Source organism: Polypterus senegalus, chromosome 15, assembly GCF_016835505.1.
Source record: "Polypterus senegalus isolate Bchr_013 chromosome 15, ASM1683550v1, whole genome shotgun sequence".
Classification (NCBI taxonomy): Eukaryota; Metazoa; Chordata; class Cladistia; order Polypteriformes; family Polypteridae; genus Polypterus; species Polypterus senegalus.
This window is the reverse complement of record NC_053168.1, coordinates 59,925,367-59,939,123: the sequence shown is the minus strand read 5'-3', so window position 1 is coordinate 59,939,123 and position 13,757 is coordinate 59,925,367. Positions and strand designations below refer to the sequence as shown.

The following is a 13,757-nucleotide window of genomic DNA, read 5'->3' as shown; positions in this document are numbered from 1 at the left end:
CTTGGAGATCTCATTGGCTTGTACTATACAGGATATCTGGAGGAAAATCCACAAATGTCCATTAGAGAAGAAGTGTGCATTCTCATAGTAAAATGCACACTGTTTAGGGGCACCAATTTGCAGAGGCAGCAGCATTGAACTTCTACAGCTTTGGAGAAGTGAAAATTGAATAATCTAATATATTTCATGTAATGAGGACTAAAGATGTCCAGTGGTGTTAATATTCCCATAAAGAAGATTGTTCTATTGAAGTTTTAGCTAAAGTCAGAGGTGGGTCAAAACTGACCTGGGGGACATGGCAGTGTTCGAAATGTATAGCAACTGTAGAAAAATGTGACATAGTTGTTATACTTTTTGCAAGGGCACTTTACTAAAATCCTTTACATTTCTAAATGGAAAATATATACTGTAAATTATATTAATTTTATAAACTATCTAAATATATAAGATTTTTTATTGGTTGTGAACAAACAAACTAACATAAATGCTGAGTAAAATCCACTTAAGTCAATGGCAGGTCAAGACTGATCCAAAGGACGTTGCAGTATTCAAAATGTGTAGCAGCTGTACAGAAACATGATACTTGGAAACTTTTTTGCTTTTTGTAAAGTTAGGGTACTTCACTAAAAGCCCCTTCACACTTCTGAGCTAAAAAGATGAATTTTAGGATGTGGAGGACAAACAAACTACCCTAACTACAGTGGTAAATCAATTAAATTTGATTGTAGGTCAAAGTTCATCTGAAAGATATGGTAAAGTAAAAATGAATTAGCCCGTACACAATTTATTGGATGTTTAACTATTTTTTCATGTTTGTTAATTTGAGTGAAAGTAGGAAAAGAAACAAAGTTTAATTCTGGACATATGTAATTTAGGGTGCACAAAAACAGAACAGATTTAACCCTAAGACATTGTAAGCATTAAATAAAACAATTAGATTTATCGTCACTTGGGGGTTGATTTGTTTCTGATCCTATTTTTGTAAACATTTATCTATTTGTATGGAATGTTGTGTGATTTAAATAAAATTAATACATTTAAAAAAAAGATTGATCTTCTCATTTGTTAAAGAACGAGAGTTCCTTCCTTCAGATCTTTAGGAGTTTATCCAATTTTATTTACCCCCAAACAATTCACACTAAAGTGTTGAAAATTTAAAATTGTAGTTTCTTTGAAGAATGTAAGATGAATTTTGTTAAGTGCAGTCAATTTACTTCATTTTATACATTTAGTCTTACTAGTAGGACCTTGCTCTCCAACATTTTGTTAGCAAAACCTGCATTTTCTCAGTAACTGATCACAATTAAAACATAACTAAATACTATTCAAATTATTGTTTCACCTTCTTTATTTCCTATTCCACCATTTAGTTCTAAATAGACATAACAGCTTTTTACAAACTTTATCCCAAATAATTTCCCAAAGAAAAGTTATATTTTATTCATTCTAAAGTAGATTAAATGTACTTTTTAGTTTCCCGATTCATTTGGCCAAAAACACTTACACTTAGAACAGTATGATCAAAGGCTTCAAGCAACTTGGTATATCAAGCCAAAATTGACTTTCTCTCTAAAAACTCATTTTAAATACAGCATTCTTTTTTAACCGATTGTAATCCAGCAGTTGACATATTTTGAAAACTTGCATTTGGCTAAATGTACTTGACACTGGCATGATGGAAAGAATGGTTAATGCCATTGCCTCAATTCCCAGCCTTGTAACTGTTTTTAAGGAGTTAGCTCTTCCTCCCGGTGACTAAGTGAGGGGTTCTCTTGGTACTCTGGTCTCCCACCCATGCCTCAATATGAGCAAGTTAGACTATTTGGTGACTCTAGATTTCTGCCATATGAGTGGGAGTGCAATTCACTGGCACCCGCTCAAATTTTGGTTACCATTTTACACTCATAAAATACTGATGTCATTGAGTCTGGAGGAAATTAAACATGCTAAATATGATAATGAATGGGTGGAGGTTGCTTATTATCACAATACACCAATCTCAAATATACACTACAAGCTTTTTATTAGCATCTCCATCTTTCATGTAACCACTGTCCATTTGCAGACAGCCTTAGAAACATAATAAATAAAACACTTTCAAGCATTAAGGATGAATACAATTAGCTATACATTTCTATCAAAGTATGCATAATATTAAAATATTACTGATAATGTACTTCCTTAAATCAACCATAAAGTATAATAAACAAGACAGAAAGAAAAGTCATCCTATCATGTTATATTCTTGTTGGCATTTTGTTCACTTGCATCTTTTGCATCTTATTATAGGTTTTAATGTCCCAGAAGCCCTTAGTAAAGATTCACAGTTTAAAGGCTCTTTTATATTATGATAGACAGGATGGAGAGTGATTGAAGATGCCTTTCCTTATTTCACATGACAGTCATAATTTTAAGTTCTGCTTTTTAAAGCTGTAAGAGTAAAAAATGTTTCAAATTTGTATAACATAACCTACACTTTTCTCTGTGGAAAAAAAAATTCTTACTGCCATACAGAACCAAAATCATTGCAAGTATGCTGTCAGACTGCATGGCACCACACTTGGCCACAAAGCAAAGTAGAAGGATTGAATGCTTCATCTTGACGTTCTAGGATTGAGAATAAGAATGCACCCTAAATGAATGAAATAAATGTAAATTAGTGTGACTTATTTTTTGTTCAAATGAGAAACACAATCTGAACTGAAAAACTGAGTATGGTTTATTGTTTCATATAAAAGTAAAAAATAAATAAATAAAAGCACAGCAATACAAATGAAAATATTAGGCATTAATTAATTTTGTAAATGCAAACTGTAAAACAAGTTCATATTCTTTTAAATGGAATATGAATATTAAAGCACTATTTGCTTAACAGATAATGTTGAATTCTTGCAGGTGTACAGTTCTGTAATAGAATGTGTTGTGTTGTGTTGTGTTGAGGGGATATGGATGATAACTAAGCAAACAATTTAAAGGGATGAATCTGTAAGCATAACAATATTGTTTTGTGTTGTTTTATTAGATACTGATTAATTGCTTTTATGATTTATATACTATATATTCTATCACATAAACATGCTATGTAGTCTAATATATAAAAAAACAATTATAAGACAGGACACCTTTTAGTTTGAGTTTTCAGTCTTGAAGTAAAAAATTAATTATTACAGTTTTAATTCTTTACAGGTGTTAACAATATTTTACTTTGTCTTTAATTTAATGAAAGCAGGATAATGCAAATTTACTTGTTTGGTTTTGTACTATATTTCTTTGTTTAGACGTTAATTTACTGTTTAAATAATTAAATCAGCAAAAAATGTACTTGGCTTATTATTGTGATCCTGTTGCACTCTGACTCAACAAAGTATAGTTCAACATAGTGTAGTGGCATGGACCGATATACTGAGTTTAAATGTATGGACTTGATTTAAAAGGTTTCTTATAATTTGTTTCTATGGATACAGTTCCTATTCTGATTGCCAGATTATTGCTAAAAACTGCCGTTTTTGTCAGAGCCGTGTGGAAGATGATTGCAGCTATGAAGATAATGAAAGAAATGTAAAGTCACATGATCTTGATTTATGTGGCCTACATGTATCAAGAGCCAAACGTGGCACTGTATCTAAAACAGTCCTGAAAGCTTTTACTTATTTTATTGCTTTCTTTTGAACTTACAACTGCTTACAACTACTAATTTATACAGATACTTAATTTACTTACAGATACAGTTACTTTAAGGCTTCTTGCATAATGGAAGTGTTTTTGAAGATTATTTTGTTCATGAAGCCTAAAGAATACATGTAAGGAGTGCATCCTTATATCCTTATACAGTATGTTTACATTATACAGATACTCTTAAAATGTCTTGTAATAGAAGAGTTGAATGAATAATTAAAAATTAAGTGTGATCACTAAATAGCAAAATTTAAACTTTATCAAAATTGAAAATGATGAACCATTTAGGAAAGAAATGCGCACAATTCTTATTCTTGGTTAGATTAATAAAAGCTTTACACATTTTGAAGGGCTAGGATTACTCTAAAAATCCCCATTGGTGAAATATTCTTTAAATCTTCATAAAATGTAAGATGGGTCCTCCTTGGAATTTCTTGAATGAGTTGATAAGCATTTGGCAAGCTGTTCCAAACCTATGATATTTAATGTTTTTTTGACAGAGTAAATGATTGCGTAGCTAAGACATGGCTAACAAATGTGATATCACACACACACATACAGACACATAAATTGCTTTATACACTGTGTACAGAATGATAAAAAGACATATTTTACAGATACAATGGAATGCCTATGACTAGAAATAATCTTTTACAGATTTTGAATAGTTATTTTCTTGAGACTTTCTTTTTTATACTTGTACTATTTTAATGTGCAATTACATTTAATGAATATTTAAAATTTTGGTATTCTTACAATACAATATTTTGTACATATAAAATTTAAAATGTACCCTTATAAACAAATGATAATAATTATTTGACAACTTTTAAGTGCTTTTCAGCCTTTTGGACATTTTTTCATTACTCTAAACAAAGTGCTCTGTAGCTGAAGGCATTTAATACAGTTTTGCTAAAATTTACTGTAATCTGGCAACACTGGTAAAAATGGCGTAAGTGGATGTTGACTGGTTTTTACTTTTTAAACTGATGCATTTTTCTAGGGAAAAGTAGAAATCAATTAAAAATTGTTAGGAGACAAATTTTACTTTTTGCTATTTCAAACTTTATCAGCCAACAAAGAAAATGCAGACATAAGGCATAAAAGTAAAAATTTCAAAAAAAGTAAAAAAGAAATTAAATAAATAAAAATAATCATAAGAATCATGCAACACAAATACTATTTTGAAGTTATAAATATGCATGTAAGTTTCAAATATATATATATATGAAATAAAAATTTATGAATGTAAAGAATGTAAGAATCCACACATAACTTTGTACTATATATATAAAAACCTTCCAAAGTTCTACTCCTTGCTCTGGTGTCGTGTTTTCCGAACTAATGAAGAGAAGAATCCTCTTACAGGCGGTGGGCCCATCAGCATTGGAGCTTGATTCTTGTGAGTTATTTTGATCTAAAACAAAACACATGTAATGATATCAACTTCTTTTTCCATTCTTAATTAAAAAAAAACAATCATATAGCTGCTAAAGAAAAGACTCTTGCATGAAAACATTTTTTTGTAAATATATAAAATAAAATTGTATTGATGTAAGGGAAAAGAAAAAAGTGCTTGCAACTGCCCATCTGTTAAACTAGAACATCCTGACTTAATTTTTATCAGCATATTTAAATTAGAACATATCATACAATATATCACACTTAGGTGGCATGGTGGCGCAGTGGGTAGCGCTGCTGCCCCGCGGTTAGGAGACCAGGGTTCACTTCCTGGGTCCTCCCTGCGTGGAGTTTGCATGTTCTCCCTGTGTCTGCGTGGGTTTCCTCCGGGCACTCCGGTTTCCTCCCACGGTCCAAAGACATGCAGGTTAGGTGGATTGGTGATTCTAAATTGGCCCTAGTGTGTGTGTGTCCTGCGGTGGGTTGGCACCCTGCCCGGGATTGGTTCCTGCCTTGTGCCCTGTGTTGGCTGGGATTGGCTCCAGCAGACCCCCGTGACCTTGTGTTCGGATTTAGTGGGTTGGAAAATGGATAGATATCACAGTTAACTTTATATTTTCCTCTCTGATGCAATTTTACATATAAGAGGTCTTTTTTTTTTTTTTTAACCAGATATTTATTTAGGACTTTAATATGTTTATCTAATTTGGGACTTTCTATAATGCTTAATGACATTAAGGGTATTTCTAGAATATACCATTTAGCAGTATGCTGCAAATTAAAATATATTTAAATACTGAGTAAATTAACCATAATGAAAAGATAATATTTTGTTAGAGTTCTTCACTCTGCCATGTTACATTGAACAAATCGAACTCTACCAATTGGTGCAAATAAAGAATGACCATGATGGAATTCATTTATAATGATGGCTAAGTATTTTCTGCAATGGTAGAAAATAAATTATTAACTTTGTTTAAATAAGTACAATAGTTCTGTGCATTTACAGCAACTGCTACTTCAAATCTAGCTAGGGCTGTACATTTTAACATTCTTTAAATATAGCGTGAGGGACAATTTTAGTAAAGTATAAAAATAGCACTTAATTATCAAATGACAGTGTTTGTCCTAAAATGATTTATTGCCATGGCCAACACATCTAGCCATCTTTTTTTTAAACTCATTTAGCTTATTTCATGGATACAGTGAGCCAGGACCTATAAAAACAGCACTTGATGTAAGACAGGGGAAAAAAAGCCTAGATTGGTGGATACTCATACAAGCATTCTCACTCATTCACTCTGGGAAAAAAGATATCATTTAAATTATCGTGGAAGCATTTTGGATGTGGAAAACCAATCTAGAAAACCTGAAAACCATGATACAAACAGACAGAGGGAAAACAAAGATGCTTGTTAAGTTAGGAACTAAACTAAGTCCTTGAAAATGTAATGCAGGAGTGCTAAGCTGTATTTCAACTGTACTATTTTTGTTCATAAATGTGCAATTTATAAAATCATAAATAAAAATTATTTCTGTAACTTGCTTGCATACACTCTCTTTTGTCATGTTTCATGCACTTATGGAATCTTTCAATCTATTTTTAATTACTGAAGCTAACATTTAAGAAATAATAAAGCACAAAAGGTTAAAATGTATGCACTTTCAACAAGTCATTTAATTAATATTGCAAAAGCAAACAGTGCACCCTGTCTGAACCTGAGGCCAATCGATTAAGTCAAAAACATCATTGAATGTGAATGGGAACAAAGGGGCATATCCATCAAAAGATTTCTAAAGGACACCCTTTGTCCAAAAGCTAAAAAACCTAACTCTAACTCCAATAGAGTCAATACATATAACTCATGGTGCAGTTAATATAAATTAAAGTAGGTAGGAAGATATCTCTCTATATATAAAATCCAACCTCTGTCTGTCCGCTTTTCACGAACTACTTAACGGATTTAGATCGGGATTTTTTCTATAATTTGCTTGAACATTCTGGTTGATTTTGCAACTTCTCTCATCGAACTAGGAATCATAGTTTGCTTGCAGGAGTGATATATTTGCGCTAGTCCAAGAGGCCGTGGGCCGAGGGAAGAGGTAAGCATGATGTCAGGAGTAGGGAGCCGGGCTGGGCACTCCTCACTGTCCTATTTCACTACTACGTGAGCGGAACCACGGGGGACGGCTAGTATTATTTAAATAAACAAATGCCTCAACAACAGGTAGAGATACCACTGTATTACTTTAATTTTATTAGCCAAAAAGATTTAAACCTTGAGTAATTAATCAACTAGTGACCTTTCTGGTGGCTAACCTAAATACATCTGGATAATCATTTAAAAAGGCACTTTTCTTGTATTCACTTATTTGGATTCCTAATTAATATGTTGTATGTAAACACAATTCAATTATGTAGGAGTTTGTCTACCTTCAGAGCATTTAAATGATGACTGGTTATTACGTGTGTCAGTGGGGTGGCACTTTTTGTCTTGCTTCTAAAAATTCTAATCTGTTGTGGAAATCTGTTGTGTAGAGGGTTAACAGGAAGGGAGACACGGCAATTCTCTGAGGTATTACACGCCACTATTTCTGATACACAGTCCCTAATGCTTCACAAACTGTCGCGTGTTGATCAGGTAGTCCATGATCCAGAAGACTGTAGTAGCATCAAAATTTAAACCCCTGAGATTTTTTCCCAGTTGATAAGGCAGAATGGTGTTAAAAGCACTGGAAAAGTCAAAGAACATGATCCTGACAGCAGTGCTGGCTATGTTCAAGTTGGAGTAAGCTCTGTGGAGCATATAGATGAAAGCATCCTCCATACATATTTGTGCCTGATAGGCAAGCTGCAGTGGATCCAGATGTTTTGAAACTTGGGGTAGTAGCTGTTTTAGGACAAGCCTCTCAAAGGTCTTTATGATATATGAAGTAAGAGCAACTGATCTGAAGTCCTTGGCATCACTGGAATGGCCTTTCTTTGGCACTAGTACCAGACAGGAAAGGGAGAACAGGTGCTGAAGGACCTTGCAGAGATGGCTGGGAAATATTTTCTGATCTGATCTGATTCCATCAGGCCCTGAAGCCTTGTTTACACAGATTTTCCCAGGTTCCTCCTCACTTCATCAGCAGAGACACACAATCCAGGGAGTGAAGGGGGGCCGGAGACTGGTGCTGTGATTTCACTGTAGGTAATGCAGGGTGCAGATAAAATTTGGGATTCTTTTCAGCTTGCACACAGAGTCTAGCAGTGTTGGGAGAGGGCTGAATAGACCAAAATGAGTTAAACCTGTTGAACTGACTCAATTCATTAGCTCCGTTCTTGTTCCCTTCCTCTGCATTTTTAACAGCCTGCTTGTAGCCATTGATAGTCCTCATCCCATTCCACACTTCCTTCACATTATTTTGTTGTAAGTTGTATTTAAGTTTGTCTCTGTTGTGTGCTTTCCCCTCACAGGGCTGCTTCTTCAGTTCTGACTGCACCCTTTTGATTTCATCTTTACCTCCAGACCTGAAGACTTTCTTCTTCATATTCAGTAGGGCTTTCAGGTCTTTTGTGATCTATTGCTTGTTGTTGGGAAAACAGCAGACTGTCTTTGTTGGGTTTGCTTATTACAGAGTATACTTTGTTGTTATTGCCATGTCTGCTTTGGGAGGAATATAAACTGTCAGCACAACTCCATGTGAAAACTCTCTCGGCATATAATAAGGTCATAAGCCCACTGCGAACAGCTCATTGTTCGGGTTGCATACCTCTGCTTTAATTGTAATGTGTCAGGGGTTGCACCATTTTTCATTCAGAAAAAAAACTGCAAATCTGCATCCTTTCTTCTTGCCACATTCCCTCCTGCTTCGGTCTGCTCACACAATTTTAAATCGACGTATTGCAACCACAGTCCGGAGTTTCAGCTCTAAGCCATGTCTCAGTGAAACACATGAGACTGCTCAGTTTGTATTCCCTTTGACTCTTGATGAACATTGAGAGCTCATCCATTTCATTCACCAGCGATCTTACATTACCCATGATAATTGAAGGCAGACAAAGTCTGTACCTTCTTCTGTTATTGTGAAGTCGGGCACCTGTTTTTTTTCCCCCGATTTTCATGCTGTAGCTCTGCTGGCAGCCTGGCGATTTGATCCGATTTTCCAGTAAACAAAGGACGCAGGTCCAGCAGTTGCTACTGTGTGTAAGAGAGTATGAGTGCTTCTTCACATTTTTGCATATCCATAGCAAGCAATGATGAACACAAACAAATATAGAGCTGCTGTTGTAGGCAGCCACTCTTGGCAGCACAGGTAGTATAAGATTTTAGCCCATGTTTAGCAAATGCATGTTCTTATTTTGGAAACAAAGACCGTAATAAAAGCATAAAGTTCTTGCAACTTCACTGATCATTAGAGGTCACCAATAAATGGATGGAAAATATCGTTCCTGCTCCTACCTAGGAAACATGCCTCTCAAACTCTCTTGAAGCAGGCCAGAATGGACTGCAGGAATCTCATGAATGCAAGCTTTTGCCAGTAGCGCTTCTTCCAAAATTATATTTTTGTGAGTGTCCAGCTGATATTGAAAGAAGCTAAGTGTATCCTTTCTTTAGTGTTGTTATTTCTTTCTTCATCTTAGAATCACCACCATACAACTAGGGAAGGATATAATAAAAACTGGAATCACTACTGAACATTTTCCCAGGGAGCAAGCATGCCCTGCTGGAGGCTGCACATTAAAGATGATAAATATCATCCAATTCTGAAACTTACAAAAATGACATATACAAATAACGTGATAGTGAAGCAATATAAATATGTCTGTTTTTTTTAATGAGATGGCATCCAATAATTGCCTTAGTATACTGCACTAGTATTAAAAATTACTTTTCTTTCATGCTTTGATGCCAAAAGAGGAGTTGCAAACTTACATATATGCCTTAATCAAAGTTTAAATATTACATGTACATTTTAAGATTTTTTCAGTTGCTGGTAAGTAGAAATGTATTGATTTCATGTAAATGTGACAACATATTGGTTGAAAATAAATAGTAAATATTGGTAAAAACAGTGATGTGATATTGTAATGTTGAATGTATTTTATTTTGCTTCTTATGCCATCCTTATTGATTCACTTATTCTGACTACTCTAAAACCACATAAATGCTAACAGGAGAAGCACATTATTAAATTGTTTTCATTTTTAACATGAAAAAAGTCTTTCCCTTTCCCTCTGGAAATTTATTACATCTGCAGCTCCCTTCAAACAAACGAACCTGCTTCCGTGTGTTGCTTCATTAAACAGAAAGATCAAGTTGTATGTTCCTTTTATAACTCTGATAATTGTGCCCCTCAGTGAAGCTAATGTCAAGCTTTAGAGAAGTAGCTCATCCAACACTTCTGGATGGACAAAATTTCTTTTTTAGGAAGCTGCATCTTCATTTGAAAATCCTACAAGAAGGTTTAATCTTTATATGTTGCTTATAATCAGAAACTATCATCACAGCACTTAGCACTGTGCCATGGTTTTGCCACTATGTATTGTTCTTCTATTTACTCAGTAATTCAATTTTAGAAGTATGGTAACTTTTAATAAAGAACTTGCTAATTGTTAGTGTTTATAACGCAACAGAAATCAAACAGCAATGACCAAGGAGTACAGTACAGAAGTATTCTATTAGTTACTTACTGAATCATTATAACTGAAATATCTTGAAGAGCTGGAGTTTATGCTGATCGTTTTCTTGATAGAATCCCATTTGGTTGCCATGTACTCTCACAATCTGACAGTTACTTATACCAGCCATTATAATTAGAGTCAGAAAATATCCTAAAATGCACTTTGGGAATTTGGTAGGAAAACTGCAGCATAAACCACCCAACTCGGCCTTAGAATCAGTCCCAACAAAATGTAAAATGTTCATTTAACTTTCTTGCAGCTGCCACTCTTAACATTATCGATACATATTAATTAACAGGCACTGTTGCTGATGCCTAAGAAATGCCTAGTGCCAAGTACCAGTAAGGGGCAAACCGTGTGGAGTTCATTATGCCTTAAGTTTGAAAAAATCCTGAAAATGCTTGTGAACTTCACTGAACTTAGCAAAATTCATTGAAGTCAGTGGGGAAGGGAAAAAGAACTGAGCTAGTTTTGAGTGGATTATAATGGTACAATGGTCCCGAATGAGGCACATTACCTGAATTGTGAGGGAGCGTCAGTTACGGCACTAAACCCATGTTGCATGTTTCCCCGAGGGTGATCCGGCTAGCAAGATCCTCATTGTTGGGGGCCCAAGTGACTGGACCAGGCCAAGGGGTCGCCCACGTAACATCTGGCTGCAGCAGATAGAGGGTCATTTCCAAAGGGTGGGACTAGACTGTGTGTCTGCCTGGGGGGATGCAAACGAGGGTCTGAGTTGTTTCGTTGTGTAGTGGGTGCGGCAACACACTGTATTGGTGCATGCTCCACAATTTGGCTTGAACTTGAATGGTCTTTTAAATGTCCCCATAGGCAACTATGCTGGACTGATTATTGGGGCCAAAAATGTAAACTGAGCTGTGAGGCAGCAGTGCTAACCACTACGCCACTATGCTTTAAACTGGTGGTTCTCAACCTGTTGGGCGCGAAGATGTGGAAGTAACAAAAAAGGGGGTGCGAAGATGTGAAAAAAAGAAAACAAGAATCGAAAATATGAAAAATACATCTATTGAAACCAAAACAAATTAACTTAAACTGCATTCTGATCCTAGAAAAATAAATATAGAGTTAGATAAATGTTGATAAAAGTTAACTAGGTATAATAAAAAAACAGTGTATCAGTAGCAAAAAATATAGGAATACATTTTATTAGGGTTTCAAAAAAATGTTAGGGGGCGCGATTAAAACTGTTATGAAAACTGGGGTCACAAATACTTAAAGGTTGAGAAACGTTGCTTTAAACAACAAAAGATGCAAATGGAATGATAATCACAAATAAGTTACAACAAATGGCCACAGACCAGCAAGATTAAATAAAAAAATAAACATATATTATTACACTCACAGTTCCAAACTTTGGTGCACTAAATGTCCATACCATGCAGCATTTTTGGAAGTGTCACTTCTGCTGGACACAGCAAACATTTCTTTTTTAATTTCTGATCTATCTTTGAAGATGCTTCACACTTTCTTCTTTCAACAAGAAGACAGAAAAGTCTTGTAAATACTAATATATTTTTGGCTTTTATTTCACAAGGTCTCATGTTTTTTCTGATTCGGGGAGCATGATGGGGAGGGCTGTTTTTAAGGTTTGTTGTGACTCTTCGCTAACCATGTGGCTAGTTGTATATTCATTAACCTGGCATACCCAATTAACCATGTGAGATGGCAGGGTCAATATGATATATTTGGCAACAGGGTGCTGGCAGAAATTGGGCTACTGTTGGCCAAAGAAGAAGAGGGGGGAGATGTGGCTGGAGGCAGGAGGAAAGGAGGAAGGTAAAGAGAGTGGAACTGAGGGTAGGAACTTTGAATTTGGCATATGACTAGTAAGGGGAGAGAGTTAACAGATATGATGGAGAGAAGGAAGGTTCATTTATTGTGCGTGCAAGAGACTAAATGGAAGGGGAGTAAGGCCAGGTGGATCGGAGGTGGAATTGTTGTATCATGGTGTTGATGGGAGAAGAAATGGAGTAGGGGTTATTCTGAAGGAACAGTATGTCAAGAGTGTTTTGGAGGTGAAAAGAGTGTCAGACAGAGTAATGATTATGAAGCTGGAATTTGGGGGAGTGATGATGAATGTTGTTAGTGCATATGCCTCGCAAGTTGAGTGTGTAATGGGTGAGAAAGAAGATTTTTGGAGTGAGTTGGATGAAGTGATGAACTGTGTACCCAAGAGACAGAAAGTGGTGAATGGAGCAGATTTCAATGGACATGTTGGTGAAGGGAGCAGAGGAGACGAGGAGGTGATGGGTAGGTATGGTGTCAAGGAGAGGAATGAAGAAGGTCAGAGGATAGTGGATTTTGCCAAACGGATGGACATGGCTGTGGTGAATATGTATTTTAAGAAGAGGGATGAACATAGGGTGACGTACAAGAGTGGAGGAAGATGCACACAGATAGATTACATCCTATGCAGAAGAGTCAATCTGAAGAAGATTGAAGACTGCAAAGTGGTGGCAGGGGAAAGTGTAGTTAAGCAGCATAGGATGGTGGTCTGTAGGATGATGTTGGAGATCAAGAAGAGGAAGAGAGTGACGGTAGAGCCAAGGATAAAATGGTGGAATTTGAAAAAGGAAGATTCCAAGGTTGAGTTTAGGGAGAAGGTGAGACAGGCACTGGGTCGTAGTGAAGAATTACCAGACAGTTGGGAAAATATAGCAAATGTAGTAAGGGTGACAGCAAGAAGGGTGCTTGGCGTGACACCTGGACAGAGGAAAGAGGAAAAGGAAACCTGGTGGTGGAACGGGGAAGTACAGGAGAGTATACAGAGGAAGAGGATGGCAAAGAAGAAGTGGGATAGTCAGAGAGATGCAGAAAGTATGCAAGAGTACAAGGAGATAAGGCACAAGGTGAAGAGAGAGGTGTTGAAGGCTAAAGAAAAGGTGTATGATGAGTTGTATGAGAGGCTGGACACTGAGGAGGTAGAAAAGGACCTGTACGATTGGCTAGACAGAGGGACTGAGCTGGGAAAAATGAGCAACAGGTTAGGGTA

At 35.9% G+C, this 13,757-nt stretch overlaps 1 protein-coding gene across 1 annotated transcript in view; it reads right to left on the bottom strand.

Annotated features, from left to right (window-relative positions):
- Nucleotides 1-1,351: 1,351 nt before the first annotated feature.
- dgkb (diacylglycerol kinase, beta) overlaps nucleotides 1,352-13,757 on the bottom strand; it is a 738,105-nt gene continuing 725,699 nt past the window's right edge. The window contains exons 25-26 of the mRNA XM_039736618.1: nucleotides 4,974-5,092; nucleotides 1,352-2,632 (exon numbers count right to left, since the gene is read on the bottom strand). Of these exons, the coding sequence (XP_039592552.1) occupies nucleotides 4,985-5,092 (108 nt within the window). The 3' untranslated portion in view covers nucleotides 1,352-2,632; nucleotides 4,974-4,984. The remainder of the gene's footprint in view (nucleotides 2,633-4,973; nucleotides 5,093-13,757) is intronic.